We start from the raw sequence: 25,447 nt of genomic DNA, 5'->3' as shown, positions 1-25,447 counted from the left end.
AGGAGGGCAAAGAAAAAGGTGAGGGGTTTGGAGACCAAGATGTTAAGGGAGTTTGGTCTGTTTAGCCTGGAGAGAAGATGACTGAGAAGTGATATGATAGACATCTTCAAGTACTTGAAGGGCTGTCACATAGAGGATGGAGCAGAGTTGTTTTCTGTTGCCCCAGAAGGTAGGACTAGAACCAGTGGGATGAAATTAATTCAAAACAATTTTCGGCTAAACATCCAGAAGTTCCTGACTGATAGTGTTTCCCTGGTGGAACAGGCTTCCTCGGGAGATGATGGGCTCTCCTTCCTTGGAAGCTTTTAAACAGAATGTTGGTTCTTTGAATTCAAGCAGATTTTGAGTGGGTGGGCTCTTGTGGCGCTTTCTTGCATGTTCAGGGAAATACCAATTGCCACGTAGGGGTTGGGAGGCAAACGCTGGCAGGGGCTCATGGGAATTGTAGTCCATGGCCTGTATGGCCCCTTCCAACTCTATGATTCTATGATTCTATGACAATACTGAAGAAAGATCTCAACTAAATTGTTAAAGTAAAGATTAAACAAGGTAGGAACAAGGACACAATCTTGTCCTCTCTATGACAGCAGATAAGCAGCAATTTACACAACAGTGAACTTTAACTGGGTTATTTAGTTTTAATGGGGGCTTTATGTACACTGTTGCAACCTGCCATGAGTCGTTGCCAAGAGTGGCAAGATAAAAATAAAATAAATAAAATAATCTGAGTATTAAAGATGAGTTAGCCCCCCCCAAAAAAAGCCGCCTAACTGGTATATATGTCCTGCATAGCTTCTCCCAGAGTCTATCCTGAAGGATCGTGTCAAATGCAAATCAAAGAAAGCAACATCCCTTGTTTGGTTTTTGTATATTTCTCAGCCATGTGTGCAAGGGTCACACAATGATCAGTTGCCATGCCCATGAGCCTGCTTAATCAAGCCCCAAAGAATGTAAACTCGTGTATGACAATAAGGCAGACAAGTACTTCATAGTATGCAAGCTATTTATTACAGAGAGATACTACTCCAAGCCCTGGCTGCAGGGCGTGAAAAAGGACTGCACTCTTCAATGTCACAAACCAGGGTAAGCATTATAAGAGAAGAGGTTGTAGATGCTTTAAGCGGCAGCTGTGATACTGGGGCGCTGGATTCCTACGCAACATCCATTTCTAGGAATTCCCTTGCAGTCGATACATCCTCTCTACACATTTGGTAAATCTGTCACATTCTGTGTTCATAAGCATTAGCGAAGGGAGGGAACGCAGCCTTGAAACAAAGGTCAGTCTGTTTTAAAGCCAGTCACTCCTGCTGGCAGAACATACTGCTGGGCAGAAAAGAGTTATCTGAGCTTCTCTACTAACACAGTTCATTTTATCAGCCTATCCAAAGGAAAGTGTTGCTTTGCCTGGTGCAGTGGAATACAAAAAAGCAGTCTTTAAAGAGGTTTAAGCCTCAGTTTCAAGATCGAAAGACCTGCTTATAATCCAGTACGTGTTCTATATGCTGCCCTCGCTTTGCTACAGGCCACCCCTACTATCTACGTGTTAAGCCTACTTTGGCGCTCTCTCGTCCGCTATCTAAGCGTCAAATAGCAATTGCTCATCTCTGGCGTCAGAGCACATGTCTGAAGAAACAAGAGGTCCTTTCATGACCGCCATGATTCAGCGTTGCTCCTAGTTGATTGGCACTCCTGTCCCTTAAGTGGCTTTCACATCGTGATAGGCCTGGAGAACTCTCCTCACTGTCTCCACGTATTTGTCATCCGACACGGGCTTCCTCTGGCTTCCCGGCTCCAGAAACTTCTTAATGGTGGGAATGTTACTTATCCTGGCTTTAAAAGCCTAAATGGGGGGATGAGAAGAGAGAAACAAGCGTACATGCACACACAGAGTTTAGATCAGAAATAACATAGCCTGCTCTCAACACAAGGTTTGCCTTTTTTCCTTCCTTCGCGCTTGAATCTACCAGTGCTTTGTTCAGACAATGAGACCCACAGTGCTGTGACGATGCTTTGGGTTCTTTTTCAAAAGCCATCCGTCTGACTAGCATATCTGACCATCCCCTATGCTGACAGGGGTTATGGCCAGCAGCCTCTCCACCTTCAGTGGCCCCATTTAAACTTCTCACTGGTCGATCAAAAGGACGCACCCAGACAATGTTGCAGATGTCCTGTTAGGAATGCAATTCCGTTCTATGCATCCTGTTAGTAGGTCAGCCAGCAATACTCCCTGCCCAGCCACAAGTTGTTGGCATGCTAGTATTGTATGCACAGTGTCCCACGAATCCAGTTCAAATGAAAGGTTGGAGACATGAAAAGGGACACTCTTCTGTCCCACCAGTCCCATCCTTTGGCTGAAGATCTGACCAGCAGCTGGCTGCCTGAGGGTGCAATCCCCTGTTTGATCCTCAAGTTCCTACACCAAGCTGGCAAACCACTATATCAGTCAGACACATTATTTTTAAATTGAACTGAAAGGTATTAAATTGGAAAGTCAGTTGATTAGACATCGCACCACCAATTTTCTAGAGTAGCAATCCCCAACCTGTGGGCTACGGACCACATGTAGTCCTTCGACTAATTGGAGGTGGGCCCCGAAGGACGCCTTCTCCCCCCCCCCCGCCATTTACTTCATCCCCCCCAGCCCTTTACAACACACTTCATTGTTGTGGCGTGTCTGTATCTTATTTTGAAGGGATGTTTAAACATTACCATAGCGATCAGAGAGCGCTAGGGCAGTGGTTGAGAGTAGAGGAGTAAACTACCCCCCCCCCCCAGGCCTCAGTAAAAGGCGTTGAGTGGTCCCCGATGATAAAAAGGTTGGGGACCACTGTTCTAGAGTACTTTCCCCTCAGAAAACCATTTATTTGGGACTCCCCAAAAGAAGCAACAGCATGGCTGGCCCAGTTACTCTTTTTCCATACCTGCAACTGGGGGAACTCTGGGAGAACGTCAGAGGCCTTTTCCTCTACCATTAGAATGGCTTCAAGGAGGTGTATGTCTGCCCAGCTTAACTGGTTGCCCACCAGAAAATCCTGCCCATGATCATTCAGCACCTGCAATATGCCAATGTTAGTGTTATTTCAAAAAAAGAAGGTACTTCAACTGGTATTTCAAGGCCTTCATAACTCCCAAAGAAAAACTGCTTTTTCATCCAACATCTATGTATAGTTTTGGGATCCTGTTTAATAGGGATGCCAGCCTCCAGGTGGGACCTGGGGATCCCCTGGAATGATAGCTCATCTCTAGGCAACAGAGATCAGTTTCCCTGGAGAAAATGGCTGCTTCAGGCAGCAGACTCTGTAGTGTTATACTCCACTGAGGTCCCTCCCTGCCCCAAATCACACCCACTCCCAGCTCCACCCCCAGAGGCCCCATGGATTTCACAAACCAGAGCTGGCAAGCCTATTGTTTAAAGAACTAAGATACCTGCTCAATTTGTGCAGAAGCAAGCAGTGAAGAAGTCGAATCATTGCCAATAATTATTTGGAAACAGGAATGCATGCTGGAGAGGGTGGAAAACCCGGAGAATTCAGAAAATAGGCCCAGGCATAGCAAAATGAAGTGGGAACCATGTGGTAGAATGGCTTGTACTATTTCACGTAGCCCCCCCTCCTCCATTTTGTCTTCACAAAATCTGTGAGATGGGTTAAGTTGATGGGGGGGGGGAGAAACTCACTTGTCTGCTTTGTGTCAGGTGAGGATTTCAACCCACATCTTCAATGTTAAACTCAATTGGAACTAAGGGTTCACTTGATACATCTTTAAACATGTGCACATAGCAGGGAACCCTGGCTAATCCCATTTTCCCATGCACACAATTTTCACACATTAGTGCATACATCGTCTTTACATGCTAACATTTTAAATACTTAACTTAGTTAAGACATAACCTTAAACTTTCAAGTAACTTATAACCCAAGTCTTTAAAACCTGAATTAACAAGTTACTGACGTGTACCTTTTCATAAACTGGAAAATATCTTTTAGTTGCTTTCTCAGTGAAGGTGGCAAGTTGTTTCTTCTTATCCTCAGGTGACAGAAAAGGGTATATCAAAATGAGACCCATCAGATCGGTTGTTCCTTCCACATACATGTCAATCCTGAAGAGACATACACACAGGTCATTAACAGCTGATGAAGAAAATAGCCAGCTAAGGATTGATGCAGCCATGGAAACCCTTTTAAATTACAGAACAAGCATCTTGTAGGCACTGGCTGATTTCCTTTATAAGTATTTGGGAAGAGAAAACATTTTAGAGTCTGGGGAAGAGGGAGAAGAGATGACAAATCAGAAATGTGACTGTCATGCAGAATGTTCCTTATCAAATTTCAGAATGTTCCTTATCAAAAGGCACATTTTATTAGAACAGCAGACTTGGCACAGCAAGGTTTTATGTTTATCTACTTGGCACAGCAATGCAGACAAACCCAGGATAACTACAGTTTCCTAATGTTCAATTGCTATATGCAACTAGCCTCTGTGGGCATCAGCGTAGTTGAGACAATTCTGTAAGCTGTCCTTTCCTTTCCCATCCACCGGCAGAACTCTTAACTTGTGCAGGAAACCTTGCATCCCTTTCGGAACAAGGCTATGACTTCTAAACTCAATGTGGGTTCTCCTTGATGTTTATGAGAAACAAAAGTTGATGTTCAAGGGCCAACACTGGCAATTTTCTTTTGGAAGATATCAAGTGAGTGGCTGGAAGCAGAAAGCTTCTAACTGTGCTTTGCTGGCTCCTGCATGATCTGAGATGGGACTGCTGTCAGGACTCAGGACTTCTGACTGTGACCACCACCACCACACATCCATACCCCTCCCTCTTGTGAGCCTGCCCACCATGCCACGTTCCCAGCAGCAAGCCGTGCCCAGTACCACAGGGTGCTGACATTTAATGTGGAGCCAAGGGAGGTTCCCATCTGGAAAGGAGACTTGCAGGCACAAGGAACAGGTGCCACCAACAGGTCCCTAATCTTAAAGCTAGCTAAATGTAAGCTGTTACGGTACAGGGCTTGCTCCTTCAGGTCCTTTCCATAGAGATTATGCTTGGCTGCAATGTAGCGGAGGATGGCTCGAGTCTGCACCATCTTCATCCCATCGATTTCCACCATGGGCACTTGCTGGAACAGGAGGTCCCCATCTTTTTAGGAGGAGAGAGAACAGAAGTCAAACATTCTGTCTAGGTATGCATTACTACCATGGGACAGGTGGCCCTTTAAATGACCATGAAACGCCTTGGTGGGCCAGTACCCTGGAAGACCACTAGCAAGACTAAGCCTAGGATACCAGCAGCACTGGGGGATCTGCTTGGCCTTGGGCCTCACTGTAGGGTCACCCACTGGCAAGCCTATACACACTGTCATGCCACTGTAGTTTGAGTGGGCCACTGGGCCACAGCTTGACTCAGGGTGGAGTTAACATTCCAATCCCTCCCCAGTTCTATCCTGGAACTGGAAACCAAGATGCTGACTTATTAAGACCATCACTCAGGCCAAGGGCCCATCCAGTCCAATACTTTTGTGTCACACAGTAGCCAAAACCTATCAGGAAGTCTGCCAGAGGGACTATTATTATTTGATGTGGGTTGAGAAGAATTTTTTGGAGACAGATATAAGGAAATGGTACTCCAAAAGATCACAGGATCTCTTACTCTATACAAGTTCACACAACACAAAGCAAAGGTATCTTTTAGATAAGATGCACACAGAGGGATTTTTTTACAGGGAAATCTAACAGGTGTTTTCAGACAACTGGAAACAGTTCAAGAGAACTCTTAGCTCCCTTGAATTGCTCACTCAGGATTAGATTGGAACACTTGTCATAACTGACAAGACGGGCCCTTGGATTTCCACATAGTACAAAGTGTGTCTTTCATGGAGCATGTTGCATGGAAGATGCATTTAACACAAGCATGTATAAAATCCATGCCCCCTTAATACCCATTATAAATGGCTGACACCATATAAAAGCACACACACTATTCCTCTTCCATAACATGGTGCCTCCAGAATCTCTAGCCCTCTGAAACCACAGTGCTTGCCGGTTTTTTAGCTGTACCAGTGCTTGGGAGGAACAAGGGATAAAGTATGATTTGCATATACACATCCTACAAAGAAATAATTTTTTTAAAAAAAGATCTGCTCTGGCTTCTCAAGTTGTACTTCTGGAATGTTATCACATGCAAACCAGATTTGAGAAGACAGCATCAAAGAAACAACAAATGTATAATGCATTCTATCATGAGACTTTTCTATCCTAAAATTGAAAGTTGTGTCAAACATCCCCTGATCTTTCTAAAGGACATTGTATTCTCAAATGTAATTATTTCTCTTTTTAAAAGAAGATCAGTCTCGCTCTTTTATTATTGTGAATCTCATGTTATACTCAAGAAGCAGTTCCCCACCACCACCACCTTATTATTGAAGGCTGGATTGTTCTGACTACTCAGGGTAGGGAATTAAGGTCAAGAATTCCTGACATATGGCTTGACACTACTCACACTCTAGGTTCATCAGATTTCTAGCACGATCAGACAGGCTGAGATACTAAACATATCTTAACAATAGAGCTGTCAGGCAAGAAATAACAGGGCCTAACTTCTTCATCCAAAGACTGCTGCAGGAAGTGATGGCGGCTACAAGCCTAGACAGCTTCAAGAGGGGATTGGATAAACATATGGAGCAAAAGCCCATCAGTGGCTATTTGCCTCAAAGTATAGGTGGGACACTGTTTGAAGCAGTAATGCTCTGTATTCTTGGTGCTTTGGGGATAACAGGGGGATGGCTTCTGGAGATCTGGTGATGTCCCACAGGTGAACCTTCTGATGGCACTTCGCTCAGGGTGTGACACAGAGTGCTGGACTGGATGGGCCATTGGCCTGACCCAACATGGCTTTTCTTACATTATAACTATTATTATTATTATTATTATTATTATTATTATTATTATTATTATTATTATTATTATTATTATTTTGATTTATTTCCCGCCACTCCCAAATGGCTCGTGGCAGGTTACAGTGTCTTAAAAACCCCATTAAAACTCCCATTAAAAGACTTAAAAACATCACAGCATGGCGGCACGATAATAAAATCCCCTTCCTACCCCCCTTCCTAAAAAAAGGGGGGGGTGGAGGAGGAGGTCAACGATGTTCAAGAAGAAGCCCGGGGGAGAGCAGTCAATGTACCCCAGCAGCCCCAGCCTCAACCGTAAACCTGGTGGAAGAGCTCCGTCTTGCAGGCCCTGCGGAACGTTGAAGGGTCCCGCAGGGCCTGCAGCTCTCCCGGGAGCTCATTCCACCAGGTGGGGGCCAGGACAGAAAAGGCCCTGGCCCTGGTCGAGGCGAGGCATGCTTCCCTAGGGCTGGGTTTGATGGGTGGCAGAGTTTGATATGGGTTGGTGGTTATGTTGGAGCCAGCTGGCAAGTGACCCAAAGCATCTAAGGATGACAGGCCATTGCCAAGTGGCCCAATGGGGGTTGAGGACGGGACATCCTTGGGCTGAGCAGCATCAACCAAGTCCTCAGTTGCTGGAGTGGCATTTTGAAGGAGGAGGCATAACACGTACTATCATGGTTTTATGAGCAGCCTAGGATGAATAAGGGCAATGGCAATGCGGGCCAGGGTCGCTTTGCCTCAAATGACGGTAGACCACTTGCTGGCAGCATTCAAGCTGGGGTTATCTGAAAAGGACAGAATGAAAGAGCATCCCTCTCTCTTTGCCAAAACCAAACCACTAATCACTCAGCATGGAGATAGGCACTCCCCTAACATAAATCCAAGACCAACTGATACGGCAAGCTGGCCTCTCAAGGATGAGCACTGCTGGGTCTTAGAACCAAGGGTGCCCAGAAAGGATACAAATCAAACAGCTGCTCATTTCCCATGCGGTCAACCCTAATTAGTTCTATTAAAACCCATCCCAAGTCTCTGGCACCACAAAAGGCACTTGGGCTGAAGCCAGGGATTCTTCCAGGACGGCAACTGGCAAAGGCCCCCGAGTGATGAGAACACACTCCTCTCACTGGACCCCATTTCAAAAGCAGCTCAGCAGCAAGAAAGAGGCTGGTGCCCTCCCTTCTGAACTGGAGGAAGAGGAGGAGGAGAGTTGGCTCTTTTATGCCACTTTTCTTGCCTGAAGGAGTCTCAAAGCAGCTTACTTTCCCTTCCCTCTCCCCACAACAGACACCCTGTGGGGTGGGTGAGGCTGAGAGAGCCCTGATATCACTGCTCGGTCAGAACGGTTTTATCAGTGCTGTGGGGAGCCCAAGGTCACCCAGTAGGCTGCATGTGGGGGAGTGCAGAATCGAACCCAGCTCACCAGATTACGCTGCACTTGCCAGTGGCTGCAAATGACAGGTGAGCCACAGGTGAGAGGCTGGCATTGACTGGAAGTGGCCACTGCAAGCCTGATAGGAACAGGAGCTGCCCCCAGTTCGAAAAGGGAAGGGACAGGGGGCCAAGGCAGCCAGCTAACAAATGCATTGCGAAACAGAGCACAGGCAGCCATACGGAAGGCAGTCGCATCGCAGCACAAATCCTGCTTATTATCCCAAACATTTTGAAGCTACCTTTCTGCTCCACTTAGGATCCTGAGGCAGTGCACCCTCAAAACCATTTTTAAACCCATAAAATACATTTTTAAAAAGCCATAAAATACAAATAAAACAATTACAAATCTATGATGACACAGGCATGCGGCAGGGAAGAAAAGTCAACGAGGAAAAGGCCAAACAACAGTGAAAGGAAATGGGAGTCAGAATAGGCCCTTTCCCACAGCAGTGACTGTTTTGGCATCTGTCAGATGGCAACCCAGATGGGTCAGACACCAAACAGTGGCTGTCCACACCCATCCACACAGTCAAGGATGCCTCTTGCTGCAGGGGTAATGGACCATGGTATGTGGCTTGTAATGATGCCCCAGAGCTGCAGAAGAGTACATTACAGCTCTCCTTTATTTATTTAGTTATTTATTGTTGTATTTATTGACCGCCACTCCCAGGCCCTGCCGGTCCATGGTGGTTGACAGTAAAGTAATAAAACTACAGAAGAACCACATACAAGATGTCAATCCTATACAGCTGGCAGAAAAGAATTATCTAGAAGAAGAATCCCCCACTCCCTCCCACACCCTGACACCACCATCTCGGGGTTAACTCCCGCCTGGCTGACTGGCACTTGGGCCTATATAGGGAGGGACCCGACCTTCCTAGCCTGGCCTCAACCAAACGGCTGGCGGAACTGCTTCAAAAGCAAAGCTCAGCAAACCCTTGATTGCCCTTCTGCAGCTTAGCTACCCTGCTTTCCCTACTCCTCCCACAATCAGAGGGGGCACAACCTGGGCTAACATCAGCCTTTCTCTCACCGAGATTTACCTTGCAGAAGCTTCTCATATTGTTCTCGTGTCTCCAGAAACTCCTCTTCAAACTACAAGAGAGAAACATTGGAGGGCTTGTTTCAGAACCTATGGTCATAGTTGAGTGGGATCCAAGGATAATGACCTCATGCTTATCGTTTTCCAACAGCAAATGTAAGCAGACAGTGTTACACTGTACAATTTCTTATCAGGGGCTGATGCAATCCCAATTTCCCCACCTAGTGAAATGCTGTCTCCACTTCCCAGGAGACTTTGTTCCTCTCTCTCCACATGTTGCCACTGAAGGATTTTTAAACTGAGTCATACAGAACAACTGCACAAGGCTAGGAGTGGAAAAGGAAAACAACTTGATTTGCACTGAAAACTCACATACCCCTTTCTTCAAAGCCCATGACTAATTAGTGAATGGTAAGATTTTCGGATCATAGTTTTGAAAAAAAAAATCCTGATCCAGATCTTTGAAAAATAAGTCCCCTGAAAAGTTCTGAAAAATCATTACTCGAAAGCAAAGAGTCAATAGGTTTGTTTACTAAAAAATGTTTCTGATGTTCAGGCTGCTGTCTGTCTGAAGTGTACAGAAATTCTTGGTGATCAAGACAGTACATGGAAGCTATGTTAGAAATCCCCAATTCATGCATCAGCTTGGTGTAATGCTTAAGAGTGGCGGATTCCCTCCTGGCCAGTTGGGTTTGATTCCCCGCTCCTCCACGTGCAGCCAGCTGGGTGACCTTGGGCTAGTCACTATCCTGTTAGAAGCTGTTCTCCCAGAGCAGTCCTGTCAGGTAGGTGGGGCTGACAGAACAGGGTGCGTGTTGTGGGGAGGGGAAGGGTAGGCAATTTGAAGCCACTTTGAGACTCCTGAGTAGTAAAAAGTAGTGTACAAAAGTACCCTAGCTCTTATCTCCTTCTCTCTTCCCCAATGGGGACCTAAAGTGGTTTCCATTGCTCTCCATTCCTCCAATTTACTCTCTCAACAATCCTGTGAAGTAGTTAGGCTAAGACTGTGTGCCAAGGCCAAGGTTACCCAGCAAGCTCCCACAGCAGATGTGGGGATTTGAATTTGGTTCAGCGCTCCAACCGCTACACCACACTGGCTCTCTCCCACACACACAAAAATCAGTCAAGAGTAATGTCTGGCACATTAGTAAAACAGCCTAACAAATCTCTCCAGGAAGAGTATGCCTTGGATTCCAAGAGGAAGAGGGCATGGACACAAGGCTTATACATGCCATATCAAATCATGGCCTGAAATTTCTTTTGAACTGATAAGACTGAGGTAGGACAGGAAACTTGTTTTCGTGTCATTTGGCAGAAGGTTACCAAAGCTGTTTGGGAAAACCTCTTCATGAAGTAGTTCTGATAGGCTTGAGGCAAAAAGGTATAAAGAATTCAGCATTTGAGCCAACTCCCTTTCTGTTTTTTAAAACATAACTTACAGTTTTACTGGATCAACACAAAGTTCCGGGACCATTCCCACAGACTGCATCTTTCCCCACCCCCAGTTTTCGGCTGTGCCGGATTCACTCAGGCTTTGGATGACATTCTTTCCTTGAAAAGAGCAAAAACAAGAAACACAACCGCCTCCCCCATGTTTTTTTGGGTGAGCAGATGAGGAAACCAACCTCCACACCAGCCGCTGCCAGCAGCCATCTTATCGGTTCCATCTTGCCCCGTCCATCAAAATAGTACAGCTTCGGTTTTCCTGTCATGATGTCAAGATCTTCGTTTCCTGGCAAAAGATAGATAGATAGATAGATGCAATCTATTTTATTATAACTTTCAGGTGGATCACTTAAACATTTGCCAGCTGTTACTATCCAAGATTGATGGGGCACCTCAAACCCCACAATGGATTGCTGGGAAGGTTTTACTCTGAGGTTGCATCCCAAGTTTCTCTTCCTAGAGAGCAGGGAGCCTTCCGTGGTGGAACAAGGAATCTTCTACCCCCTAGGAAAAAGAAATATTGCATCCAATCCCAGTAAGACAGGCTGCATGCATTAGCCAGAGGTTCCACTGGTAGCAGAACTGAACCTTTAGATCCAACCCGGGTCACCTACCAACCCAGGTCCAATTCTTAGGTACGATATGGAGCCCCACCTGCCAGTTCACAAGTTCCTACAGAGATGTCTTTTGGCTGTCTGGTGAAAGGGTATGCACCTTGTAGAGGTGTAAAAGGAGCCTTTCTTTTCACCCCTGTGGAGATGAGTAGTAGGGCAGCTAGGCAAGGTCATTCCACAGCAGAAGAGTCTGACATGCTCCCTTTCCTGTCACATGACTGTGCTGCCATGCTCCTTCCTGTCACCCGCTTAAGGCTCATTGGGTCCTAGAGCTGGAAAGGCTGAAGGCCAATTAGGTACCTAGCAGAGCTGCAGGTCAACAGAATGCTTCTTGGACAAATATTTCACAGCTATTTCCTTTCCATGTTGCACCTAACAAGGACTACTGTAGTCATTTCCTACGACAGCTGCTTTTACATGAGCCGCTCCATCCACTGTGGGAGGACAAACATGACTGGTCAAAGCACTCTTTCCCTTCAGAACCGGCATTTTATGCCCCTCTCTAGGGTTGCCAGCCTCCAGGTAAGACCTGGGGATCCCTGGGAATTACAGCTCCTCTGCAGACGACAAAGATCAGGGAAGGGCGCTCTCGAAGGCAAAGCACGGCTGCAAGCATGCAAACATAGATTATCTTTTCAACTATTGACCGCTTCATGGGCTCAAACAAGACCAGCTTTACTCACACTGGATGCAAGCATTAGAGAAGAAACTGCTTAGCTTTGGCCTAGCAAAGGAGGATTTATTAACACTTGGGGAAACTGAAAACTCAGTTATTAAGAAATGCATTAAAGACCTAGATCAGGGGTAGTCAAGCTGCGGCCCTCCAGATGTCCATGAACTACAATTCCCATGAGCCCCCTGCCAGCGTTTGCTGGCAGGGGCTCCTGGGAATTGTAATCCATGGACATCTGGGGGGCCGCAGTTTGACTACCCCTGACCTAGATTATGCCAGCTCAATCAGATGAGTTCGGGGAATATGCTGTGCCCAGTTCTTTGCCATTGTTCCTGCCCCAGTTATCCCAGCTTATATTAGAAATCTGACAGTCCCTCACTATGGCAGAGATGTCAGGAGATGAGCTCTAATTCTGGGGGATCCCCATGTCCCACCTGGAGGCTGGCATCCCTATTCCCCACTGACTGGCTTCACCAGCCACGAGAATATGCAGCAGGCCTAGAAAACTGATCAGTACCATCTTTATGTGTAGACAGTCATTCATGAGAAAAACTCAATTGCTTGAAACTAGCACATGGATGCAAAAGAACAGGACCCGGCTTTCTCCCCCGAAAAGAGCAGTCTCGTTCAAATTTTTAAAACCCTGATTTTATGAAATTGCTGTACACTGAACTGAGTTATTAGTCCATCTACCATGGCACTGTGAATGCAAACAGGTCAGACCCTACACCGAAGGATAAATGGACATACATCTAAAGAAGACTTCAACCTGTCAAGACATTCAAAGGGGGACCTCGAATTACCTGTTTTATTGCAAAAAGTGTTTCAGAAATAGACTAGAATAGTCAGAAGTTATCACAACATTCAAGTCAAAGGAACACCTCAGGCTTAACAGAGATATCAGCTTCTTATCTCACAACACATGCTAAAATCACTCAGTTCTTACCTCTGTTAACTCATTATGCTATATGTTAAATTGCTCCACAGGTCTTACCAGTTGCCTTCATCCAGTCTTAAGTATATTTATGGTTCAATTACTTCTGCATCTTGGCTCTAATTATCCCTTTGTGGCAACACCTTCCCCACTCTCTACCTTTATGCAGTGGTTAGAATAACAGAATTGGAAGGGCCCATATAGGCCCATCTAGCCCAACCCCCTGCTCAAGCCAGGATCAGCCTAAAGCATCCCTGAAAAGTATCTGTCCAGTCGCGGCTTAAAGACTGCTGTTTCAATGTATCTGAAGAAGTGCACATGCACAAAAAAGCTTACACCCAAAATAAAACCTTATTGGCCTTAAAGGTGCCATTGGACTCGAGCTTTGTTCAATTGTGAACAGTGACAGACAGCTGCTCATTCTTAGGGCTTTGGGAGAAAAAGATCTCTTCCAGAACAGTTACTTAAGATTCCTTTTTTTAAACAGTGAGGGTCTTGGAGACTGACCCTGAAGCTTTCTTCTACAGCTCTACAACTGCCCTCTGTCCCCTCTCCAAAAACACAGAGGGGTGTGCAAACACTGAACTAATCATTTCCTTTGGGAAAACCTCCATTCAGCTTCATTAAATTTGTTATTAAAAGTCATTGAAACTGATTTGTTTCCCTAGTCATGGCGGGGGTGCACCTTTATGGCGGTGACTTCCCCTTCACTCCAACAGCGATGGCATTTTCAGAGACTGTGCTCCTCCACGGAGGGATTCTCTCTGCCAGGCAGAGGGAAGAAAAGGTCCTTGATTTATAAGAAGCTGAAATAGGCCCTTGCAGAGAAAGTCCAGAGAGGCGCTTGGCAACCAGAGAAAACAAATATCAAAAGGCACAGAAATCCTACACAAAGACCAAATAAAACACTGTTGTGCCAATAATACACATGAACGTTATGTCCTGCATGGACTCCTCTCTGGACCAGGAATACAGCAGAGACTGTGGTTAGAGGGTGGACTAGGATCTGGGAAAACCAGTTAGATCTTCCTTCTGCCTTCTGAACTAACCTAGCGTAGCTCACAGGTCAAAGAGTGCAGCTTGCAGAACCAGCTTTCTGGAACATGCGAGTTCATTCCTCTAACTTCAGCAGAAAGGCAAATTCACATATAGCTACTTTGCACATTACTAACTGAAGTATGCATGAAGTGTGGAAACTACCTTTGAGGGGAGCAGGTGTAGCCTTTCCCTGTTTCCCTTCCTCCAGCTTGCATCTCAAGTTCTGGACACATGTAGGGTTGCCAAGTCCAATGGACCCACCGGGATGGGGGTGAATTTGCCAGGAGCAGGGAGGGAAGAAGCCGGATAAACACAACGTGCCTATGTCACCCGAAAGTGACCCAGGCACATTGGGAAACGATGTGCTGGCAAAACCTCTATGGTAGAAATAGCTTATTACCATAGAGTTTTGCCCAAAAACCAGAGCGTCGCCCCCTCCTCTCCCAATATCACTGACATGTCTATGACACTTCCAGGTGACATAAGCATGTCACATTTATTTCCCACTTCTTGCCTGGTTTTTGGAGAGAACTCCCCCTGCTTCCAGATGGTCCTGAAGTAAGGGGAATGGCTTCAAACAGGGGGTCCACTCCCTCTGCCTGGAGACCCACAATCCTAGTCACAAGGGTGCACCAAAATACTGTCCAGGTTACCCACCAAGCAGCAGCTAGAAGGGAGAGCCCCACTCCAATCTTCAGCACTGCCTAAGTGTCAAGGGTGAACCAGCAAAATGCTCACCCTGTTTCCTTACAGGGATAGCAGCACCAGAGAACAGCAAAGCCAGAAACTGAGCTGCCAATATCAGCACCATCATATTTAGTAGGGAGATTTGAATGTATCTTTGCTGACTGGAAAACTTGTACATCAGTTCAATTTGTGTGGTGTACAGCTTACCTTCAAAGCCCTAAAAGACCTGGAACTTTCGTATCTACAGGACCATCTTCTCTTCTGTGCCCTTCTATGCTCCAGCTAGCAAAATCTATTGATGGTCCCTGGCCCCAGGGGCCCTGGTTCTGGCCTGGTAGAACACTCACCTGAATGAAATCAGGGGCCTTCGGGACTTTAAATAGTTCCACGGGGCCGGCAAGATTGAGTTGTTCCACCAGACTTCTGGTTGAGGCCCACAGAACATTAAAGTAACAGGCCTCCCTACACACACAGATAATAATGGAAAAGCAAAATAACATCTAATTGCTGTGGGAACATTCATTTAGCACTTTATTCTTCCCCTCTTCCCACTTTGGGAAGGGCTGCAAAGTCCTAAAATAATGAACCCCCACTGAAACTGTGAGCTTTAATTCGCAACATACAGTTTTAATAACAGGAATTAATTATTTTACATTTGTGGTTGTGAATTTTATTGTATACGCTGTAAGCTGCCCTGAATCCTTCTGTCCTTGCACTTTAATTGAGGAGCTGCAATAATGGGAAACAGATTTCTGAATATTACCAACTGCTGTCAATCTTTTTCAAACAGGATTGGTTGTAACAACTATGCTAGGGACATACAGGGCCCACTTGGGTTTTGATTATTTAATATCTAAACACACATGCCTAAGGTATAATACTGCTTCAACCTACCATGGAACGGGGGTGGGGAGTGGTATTTCAACTCACTGGTTTTTGACACACGGGATATCAATTCAGAACACCTAGCAAATTTTAATCTTTGGATTGATAAACGGTAACCCTAAACTCCACTGCCATCGGAACGTGATCATCTGCATATTGCAAAAGTTTTAAAGTTCTTCTTGCCGAATAGGATTACAGAAGATCAGGATAGACGTGGATTCCATTCTGTAATCAAGAAACAAGGCAGACATCAGTAGGGGTTCATTCAAGCCAAATGAATTATCTCCTTGGAAGTGGGGAAGGCGTCACATTGTTACGGAGCAATCCCAAACAGTTATATCCTTGGCTTCAAATGGAATGAGGCCGGGAGTTCAATCCCAGCAGCCGGCTCAAGGTTGACTCAGCCTTCCATCCTTCCGAGGTTGGTAAAATGAGTACCCAGCTTGATGGGGGGTAAACGGTAATGACTGGGGAAGGCACTGGCAAACCACCCCGTATTGAGTCTGCCATGAAAATGCTAGAGGGCGTCACCCCAAGGGTCAGACATGACCCGGTGCTTGCACAGGGGATACCTTTACCTTTTTAGCTGTGCTTAGGACTGTATTGTGAGTTTCTTTAGTCTTCACACAAATAAATCTGGAGGAAATTGCAGACTGGCTCAAAAACAACAGCTCTCAGTTCCCGGTGTGGCAGTGGAGGGACTTCAGTTAATAAGCCAAGAGAAAACAACGTCTGAAAAACCTTGGAAGGCAGATGCCCGGTTGGAGAGAAAGCCTGCTTGTTAGTTCAGGAGCAGCAAACAAAGCCCCTCAGACATTCGAGTTCAAGTGCCCACAGAGGATCCAGGAATGTGGACAAACACTTCCCAGCCACCTGGCATAGGCCCTCTCTGTTCAGGCTCCTACAACCAGCTCTCAATGGGGAGGAGTGGGGTGGGGGTGAGGAGAGGGGATGGATAAGGAGCTCGTGCGCAAGATGGGTTAGCTGGGGAATTCTGTCAAGAGAGCTATCTCAACATCGCAGTCTTCTGATTAGAACAGGAAGTCAACAGCAACAAAACGTCCCCTGATAGGCATGGATTGTGCATTACCAGAAGGGCTGAGGTTTTTCTTGGCAATAAGAAGATAAACTTGCAAGAAAGCAAGGCCAAAACAAAATTATAGTTCAGAGAAAGTAATCCCTCTACCACCACCACACACACACACTGTGGATGCCAACCTCTAGCTGGGGGCTGGGGATCCCCTGGAATTTCATTTCACGTCCAGAGTACAGGAATCAGTTTCCCTGGAGAAAGTGGCTGCTCTGGAGAATGGACTCTGCGGCATTGTACCCCGGTCAGGTCCCTGTCCTCCCCAGGCTCCATCCCTATATCTCCAGGAGTTTCCCTACCTGGATCTAGCAACCCTACCCTCCCATCCCATACCCTACCAGTGGACAGAGAGGGGCCCTACACATACAGGTGGAAAAGCAACCCAAGATGGAGTGAGGGGTGACATCTGGAGAACAGGATTAATCGGTCTTGTCCCCTACACTGGTAATTGTAGTAAGGCAATAATAAGAAATAATAAGAAATAAGGGAATAAAAGAAATCTGGGAAACCGAGGCAGAGACGGTAGTGAGAGGCACCCTGTATAGTTTAAAACTATTGCGTCAATCCATCACAAACTGCCCCCCGCCCCTGCGTTTAGCACCAAAACTTGTCAGCAATCAGGCTCCTGGGCATCCTTCTGCAGTACTGGGAAAGCAACGCTGCACTAACTGAGTAGTTAACCTTTGAAGCAGATCTTAGCGTGAATCTCCTCAAAGTTTAAACATACTTGACCCAGACAATTTGGAACTCACAAATCCCATTGATTTTATAAAGAAATACATTCAGCGTTCCAAGTGGGAATAGCATAGATACAGTATTCTTCTAAAATATACTTTTTTTGTTTCAGGAGAGGATCATATCATGCAAAAAGAAAAAAGAAAAAGGCCAAGTAAGGAAATGCGAACTTCAAGTGTCTGTGTATTCATACACAAACTGTATGATAATATGCTTTGTATTTGAACCTTGCATTGTGCATATGGAATCTTCTATGGATGTTCATATTATACATGTACACACTCCATTTACCGTCCCCTGAATGGGCATGCATCATGGAGAGAGCTTGCAGCCACAATCTTATTTTCACCCTGCCCAGTGCTCACTCACCATGTATTTGATATGTCAAAAGGGCCACGATCAACTGAAATGTACATGGTCTTAAATAACTTTGCGGCACTCAGCAATTTTTACATTTCTTACAACTGATTTCCCAAATCCGGCTGCTGACATCAATGGTTAAAACAGGCACAACACTCCAGCCAAGCAACGCATGGGAGCATTAGTTAGGAAGAAATTGTCCTAAAGACCTAGGGATGCCAAGATTCCCAGCTGTTAGCAGCAATATGTCATTGTTAAATGTGTGTTGCTATGCTGTGGGGGCATAGGTCTAATTCTCCTCCCCTTTTATTTAGAAGGTGCCAGATGTGGAATCTGCTAAGTTACAGAAGGTAGAAGTGGATGGATTATGAGACACCCAAGTATTACCAAGTTCTACTGTCCTAGATCAGGGGTAGTCAAACTGCGGCCCTCCAGATGTCCATGGACTACAACTCCCATGAGCCCCTGCCAACGAACGCTGGCAGGGGCTCATGGGAATTGTAGTCCATGGACATCTGGAGGGCCACAGTTTGACTACCCCTGAGCTAGAGCAACTGGCCACGCTCCCAGAGCAAGAGATGGGCGTTCCGGAGAGATCTATCTTTCTAGAGCCTTGATGCTTGTCTCTGATCACTATCTGGAAGACGAAAAGCCCCTGCTTAACTGAAGAAAAAGTAAAGATGAGGAACCATTGCTGAAAGGAAGAAAAAGTGGATTAAATCTAGAGGCATCTCGAATGAAACATCCAATGTGCCATATTAATATCTCCAGGGAAGGCAGGGGCTGGATCCTAGGACTCCAGTCACTCAGTCCTATGACTCTCTTCTGTTAAGTTTTCCTTCAAGGAAGGAAGACTTTCTCCAATGGAGAAAGACTTCCTGTGGTGGAGAAAAGCCACTCTTTATAGGAGGAAGTCTCTTTCTGTTGAAAAGAGATCAAGATGAGTAGCTGTTTTTGTCTGTAGGAGCAGAAAAGAGTAAAGTCCACTAGCACGTTGAAGACTAAGGACATTTGTAGTAGGGGATGAGCTTTCGTGATTCATCGCTCACTTCTTCAGACTCAGAAAATCTGTGCCACAAAGTCTTGTAAGGCACAAACCACAAAGAGATAAAACAGTATATAAAGAAGTTATTATCGGAGCTCAAAGTGTTTAAAAACCATAAAAGAATATCTTATCTATTGGGCACACACAAAGCTTCTCAGTGTGTACATCACTAATGCCAACAAGTTCAGGACTAACGCATTTTAATAATACTAATTGTCCTCAGAGTCAATATACAGATACATACAGTTTTAAAGATCCCCCCCCCCCAATTTGCATTAATCTGTTCTAGCTGGTTCTGGTCCTGCAATGTATTTGCACTGTTATAGAATCATAGAGTTGGAAGGAGCCAAACAGGCCATCTAGTCCAACCCCCTGCTCAACGCAGGATCAGCCAAATGCATCCAGGATAAGTTTCTGCCTAGCTGCTGCTTAAAGATTGCCAGTGAAAGGGAGTTCACTACTTCCATAGGCAGTCGATTCCACTGCTGAACTATTGATTGTGAATTCTGTCCTGATATCTAGCCTTTATCGTTCTACACATAGTTTAAACCCATTACTGCAGGTCCTACCTTCTGCTGCACACAGGAACCTTTCTCTGCCCTCCTCTAAGTGGCAACCGAATCCTTAAAGACAGAAATCATGTCCCTGCTCAACCTCCTCTTCTCCTGGCTAAACATTACCAAGTCCCCCTGCCTTTCCTCATAGGACTGTCCCCAGACCCCCGATAATCCTTGTTGCCTTCCTCTGCACCCTCTCAATTTTCTCCGTGTCCATTTTAAAGTGAGACCTCCAGAACCGCACCCAATACTGACCAATGTGGTATAGAGTGGGACTATGACATCTTGCGATATTGATGTGATGCCTCTATTGATACAACCCAAGACTGCATTTGCCTTCTTTACCGATGCATCGCACCATCTACTCATATTTAGCTTAGAGTGCACTGGAACCCCAAATTCTTGTTCACACACTCTGCTATCCAGAAGTGCATCTCCCATTATTATTGTTGTTATTTATTAGGCTTATATCCTGTCACTTTTTGAATTCACGCAGTGGCTTACAACATAACCCCGCCCCCCATAAAATCCCCACATAGAACCCATTATACACAGTCCCCTACAACCACAAAAGATTGGCGGCCTAGAAATTCCTCCCTCAAGCAGAACTCCTTAGAGGTGAAAGGGGGCAGGGTAGATGTAATACAACTGAGTCTGAGGAAGGGCCATGATATTCCTAGCATTAGCACAGGCCTCAACCAAAGATCTGGTGGAAGAGATCCGTTCTGCATGCCCTGCAGAACTATGATAGCTCTGTCAGGGCTCTCAGCTCTCCTGGGAGATCATGCCACCAGGTTGGGGCCAGGACCAAGAAGGCCCTGGCCCTGATCGAAGCCAGGAATGCTTCCTTAGGGCCAGGGACCTCCAAGAGATTCACACCCACAGAGCGAAGTGCTCTGCGGGGGAGGGGGGGCATAAGCAGGCAAGCGGTCCCTCAGATAGCCTTGAAGATCAAAACCAAAACCTTGAACTTGATCCGGGCAACCAATGCCGCTGCCTCCGCACTGGCTAGCTACGAGTCCTCCAGCTGGAGTTTGTGAGTCAAGGACAAGGGCAGGCCAGCATAGAGGTGATGGTTGCATGGATCACAGTAGCCAAGCAGTCTGTGGGCAGGTAGGGTGCTAGTCGCCTCACCTGGTGCGGATGGAAGAAAGCTGGGTGGGCTACTCCCATGACTCGGACCTCCATGGACAGAGAGGCATCCAGAATCACACCCTAGTTCCTTGCCAAGGACAAGATGTCAAGCTGTACCCCAGCTATGGTGGACAACCGCACTTCCTGTCCTGCCACCTTTCTGCCCAGCCACAGGACCTCTGTCTTGGAGAGTTATCTTTTGTGACCCAGATGTAGAACTCTGTATTTCTTATTGAATTGTATCTTGTTCTCATTTGCCCACTTTTCAAGTGTGTTCAGATCTTGTTGAACTCCTTCTACTAGGGTGTCGGCAACTTCTCCCGATTTGGTGAGATCCACACATTTAATGAGGAATCACTCCACCCCCTCATCCAGATTACTGGTAAAAAAAAGTTGAAAAGTACCAGACCCAGTACCAAGCCCTGTGGCCCCCCACTGTTCACCTCCCTCAATCTGCTGAAACTCCATTCACAACCACTCCTTGGGTGTGGTTTTCTATCCAGCTCCCTATCCACCTAACTATCCAAAAATCCAGTCTACCGTCCATCAGTTTACCCACCAGAACATCATGGGGAACCTTATCAAAAGCCTTCCCGAAATCTAGGTAAGCAACATCTACAGATTTTGGGCTGGCAGAACCTGCTAGAGACAAGTCCATGCTGACTTCCCTGGATCAACAAGTTGTCTTTCAGATGGTCATTTCTCCTCCCTTTTTTGAAGACTGGGGTAACATTCCAGTCTTCTTGAGTTGTGGGCCGGGCAGAATTCTCTGCCAGCATACATTCCCGTTCTTCTCCTGGGTATTTGAAAATCTTGCTGTGTGTTTCTCTGCAAAAAGGTCCAAAGTTACTTTCACTGCCTTAGGTGACCCTCCACAGCAGACCTCAGCTTAGCCTGAGGCCAATAAACATGGCAATTAAAATAACCTAGCTTGTTATGCTTTCATTGCCCCCTTACCAAATAAAAGCTGGGCTATATGGTATGGAAAATCTGTTGGACGAAGGATAAACCAAAGGCTAGTCAATAGACTACAGAGAGCAGAAGAGAACAAAAGACGGCTGAACTCTCAGCAGCAGAGCAGAAAAGCTGTGGACGAGGTGGCTGAGATCTGACCCAATGGGCTTGTGGACAACTGGAAGCCAGCCCTGAAGCCAGCAATACTTTCCCCCTCAACCTATGTGGGTCAGAGGCTTGTCCAAGCAAATCACAGGAGCAACAAGAGCTCAGCGCAGTGTGCTGATCTAACAGACTTTCCTCTGTTACCCAGATCCATTCCTCAAGCAGATTAGTTTAATCCCCAACAACTTTCCCTGGTGTTGGGTCTTGGAAAAAACTTGACAGGGATGCAGCTATTGAAACAAAACGCTGCACAAAGTCATCTCTTGGACCAAATTCGGCTTCTGTTGCAGGAAACCCTCCATGGTTTCTCCTACTGTCTGAGGAAGGCTGCTGCCAACTCAAGCCTGGAGAGATCTCCCAGAGCAGGCAGCGGATGGCAGGGAAGGGCACTCTGCCCAAGCTCCGGGAGTCCTACTTTTCGAAAGCGAGGTCCACCGGGATCTTCTCGGCCGAATCCTCCCTGACAGCGCAAGAAAGGGACCTGCCGCGGCCGGGAGACGCCTAAGAAACCCGCGGGCTGGATCCCGCAGCGGGGCGATTTTGGCCCCACCGCGGCTGCCTCCCTGCTGCTACGCGCCCCCTCGGGGCTCCAGGCAGGCAGGCAAGGACCCCGCTCGCCAGGCCAGCTTGGGGCTAGGCCACCCGTGGCAAGGGAAGGGGACCACCTGGATCCGCAGAGGCGCAAAAGTGCCCGAGCAGCTCCAAGGCAGGGCTCTGCGCTTCCACGGGCGCAAAGTTCCTCTCGGCACCAGGCATGGAACAGCCAGGCGCCCGCGCTCCACCCACCCGGCGCGCAACTAAGCGCCCCCCTTGGCCAGAGCGCCTCCGGGCGCAGCGCGACGGAAGAAGCCCTGGCGACGGAAGCCCCCCTTTCCTCCCCCCCAAACTGAGAAAGGCGCGTAGAAAGCGGGGCTGCTCGGCGCCTTCGCCTAGCACGCCGCCCCTGCCCAGCACCCACCTGAGCCGCCACCGACAGCGCCAGCTGAGCAATGCACCGCAGCAGCGAGTGAGCGGCGGCAGCAGCGCCCGGCCTCCTTTTAAAAAGCAGCCGAGCGAAGGAGGCGTGGGGAAGCAGGCGGGAAGGAGCCACTAATACCAGAGAGATCTGCATGCAAGCGCAAGGCCTTTTGGGAAGCAGGCTGGAGCCGGGGGCTTCAGGAGCTCGCTGGCAAATGTCTCGCGTGTCGGTGTTTCACCAGGTGGGATATTTCCGCTTGCTGTCCAAAGGGTTGACTTGAGCCCTGTTGAGAAAATCACCATAACTTAGTTGCTGTGCCAGTCAAGGGCTTTATATACAAGTACTGGCACCCTTTTCCTTTGGATGTGAGGGCGATCTGGCTGCGACATCTGTCACCCCATTGATCGCCAGGGTTGATTCGGCTGATCTGGCTGGCTAGGCGGGTGTCCCCTACCTCCCTCACCGCTCCATGTGCGTCCCTCCCGAAGCTGCGCGCTCGGTGGAAGAGGACGACCATCCCAGATAGAAGGAGTGTACCGTTCTTCGGTCAAGGGTATACGATAGCTGCGCTCCCCTGCTAGAACCTCCAAACAAGCTCAAGGTCCATTTGTAGGAGAACGTAGGGTAGTCAAGCTTCCAAGACTCCAGACACATCCAAGTGAGGCGCTGCACGTGGCAGTATGCCCTTCTTTTTGCCTCTCCAGCTGCCTTGGCTCGTGCTTGGCACAGTAACACCCCAGGCGGAAGGCTGTGGGCTCCTAAAGCCACTTCTAGGTCAAGTGAGTTCATAGCTCAACAACTGGGGCAAGGAGGAGAGGGACAGACCAGAGCTTTTTAAAAGTTTGAAATGACTGCATTACAGGCACAAAATGCTTGTTTTTCCAAGGCAGAAGAAAGGTCAGTACTTAGAAAGCAGGCCAGACTTTGAAATGTAGAGGAAAAGGGGAGCACTGAGAGAGCAGCCGTGCATAGCAGAAGGCCGCACAGAGTTCCAGGAGGGATGGGGTAAGAAGTGGAGCGGCCCAGAACGGGCGTTGAACAAACAAGAGGACTGCATTGCAGACACTCAAGGACAACATTTCAGAAATGAAAACGTAGAAATCCCACACCTTTATTAACCCTTACCAGTTCCCCTGGAGGAAAGCTGCTTGGGGGGGGGGGCTGTGTAGGACTCCCCTCTACACACACACAGAAAGAGAGAGCACAGAAGACAAAAACATTCCTCCCTTCTCAAATCGCAAACCTTATTGACCACACAATCACCACTTTATGTAGGAAATTGAGTGTCTCCCTCTGGATTCTTTTGAGAAGCCATTAGCCAGAAGGTCAAAACTGAAAGGAAAAGAATCCCCTCACAGTCAATGAGCAAGTCAAAAAGACTTACACCATCCACCTGCAACAGCTTCTTCTTTCTGTCTCTAGCTACATCTCTTTAAAGCAATGGCGATGTGCACAGCTTGGTGTAGTGGTTAAAAGCAGTGGCTTCTAATGCAGTGAGTTGGATTTGATTCCCTGCTCCTCCACATGCTGGATGATTTTGAGCTAGTCACAGGCCTGTTAGAAACTGTTCTCACAGAGCAGTTTCTCTCAGAGCTCTCTCAGCCTCACCTACCTCACAGGGTGTCTGTTGTGGGGTTAGGAAGGAAGACTATTATAAGACAGACTCCTTTGGGCAGTGAAAAGCATTTGCTTGAGGCTGACCAGCCCCCAAACACCCACTACGCCCCTCCCCCAGATACCCCCTCCCATGAACAAAGAATCTGACCATTCCAAAGCTGTGTCAGAGTTACTGTTCCTGTTACAATACTGTTCTGGTTCGCATGTTATGTTATGATTGTTATATTTGTTGCAGGGTTCCATGTAATTAGCCCATGATGTTGTATGTAAACCGTCCAGGGCCGTATGGAAGGGTGGTATAAAAATAATAAACAAATAAGAAAACCAACTCTTCTACTGAGAAGTTGCTACTGGGAAACAGCGTCTCACCCTCTCCACATGTCTTCATGGCCTCAGGGTGCTTCTGTGCCCTGTCTACCCTTTCTCCGTCTTCCATGCCATTGGTCTCAATTTTGCTTTGTTGTGATAGCTTGGAAAGATTGCACTCCTCCGTTTTCAGATTGCAAATTGCAAACCTCACATTACTTACTCATTCCCATGGCAGAGGCATTTCCTGACTGTCCTGAGGTACCGTTATGTTTTTAATGCCCATTCCAAGCTGTTCCAAGATGTTCCATAGGCATTTTGGCCTGGAAAGAGTTAATAAGGGGGGGGGGAGTTCCACCTTTTCATTTCTAGAATATTGTTCTCAAAGTGTCTGTAATTTGTTTTTTGTGGTACTCTTTGTTTAATGCCTGTTCCTGCCTGTTCTGTGTGTCCTGCAGGCTTTTTTGGCCTGGTAAGGGTTAAGAAATGTGCGAGATTTCTGCCTTTTCATTTCTAAAATATCACTCTCAAGTGCCTGTAATTTACCCCAGGTTTTTTTTTTTTTTTGTGATACTCTTGTTTGTTTAATGCCTGTTCTGGTCCATTCCAGCTGAACCGTTTTTATTTCCAGGACATTTTCTTCTTTTTCACATTTATTTTCTTAAAGCTCTCTCTGCTTTCTATAGGGCAGGTTCTGAGGAAAGCTGCTTTTTCTGCTCATCGTTGAAAGGGAGCATTGAAATTTGGCTCCTAGTAAATGTTTCCCTCCCTCCAGAGCTAAGAGATGGCGACACAGCCAGCCTGAGTCTGGTCAGGAGTGGAAAACAGGGCTTTTGAGGATCCAGGGAGGAGCGAGCAGACGTGAACACACAACAGGCTA

At 46.9% G+C, this 25,447-nt stretch overlaps 1 protein-coding gene across 1 annotated transcript; it reads right to left on the bottom strand.

Moving 5' to 3' along the window:
• Positions 1-985: 985 nt before the first annotated feature.
• Positions 986-22,766, bottom strand: LOC143823114 (glutathione S-transferase 3-like). Its single transcript, XM_077309068.1, has 7 exons — positions 22,645-22,766; positions 10,995-11,101; positions 9,371-9,422; positions 5,005-5,137; positions 3,958-4,099; positions 2,922-3,053; positions 986-1,840 (listed from the first exon to the last, which is right to left on the bottom strand). The coding sequence occupies exons 2-7, from the start codon at positions 11,079-11,081 to the stop codon at positions 1,697-1,699; spliced, it is 690 nt and encodes a 229-aa protein (XP_077165183.1). The 5' UTR covers positions 11,082-11,101; positions 22,645-22,766; the 3' UTR covers positions 986-1,696.
• Positions 22,767-25,447: the final 2,681 nt, after the last annotated feature.

This window comes from Paroedura picta, chromosome 1, assembly GCF_049243985.1.
Source record: "Paroedura picta isolate Pp20150507F chromosome 1, Ppicta_v3.0, whole genome shotgun sequence".
Classification (NCBI taxonomy): domain Eukaryota; kingdom Metazoa; phylum Chordata; class Lepidosauria; order Squamata; family Gekkonidae; genus Paroedura; species Paroedura picta.
This window is presented reverse-complemented; position numbering and strand designations above follow the sequence as displayed.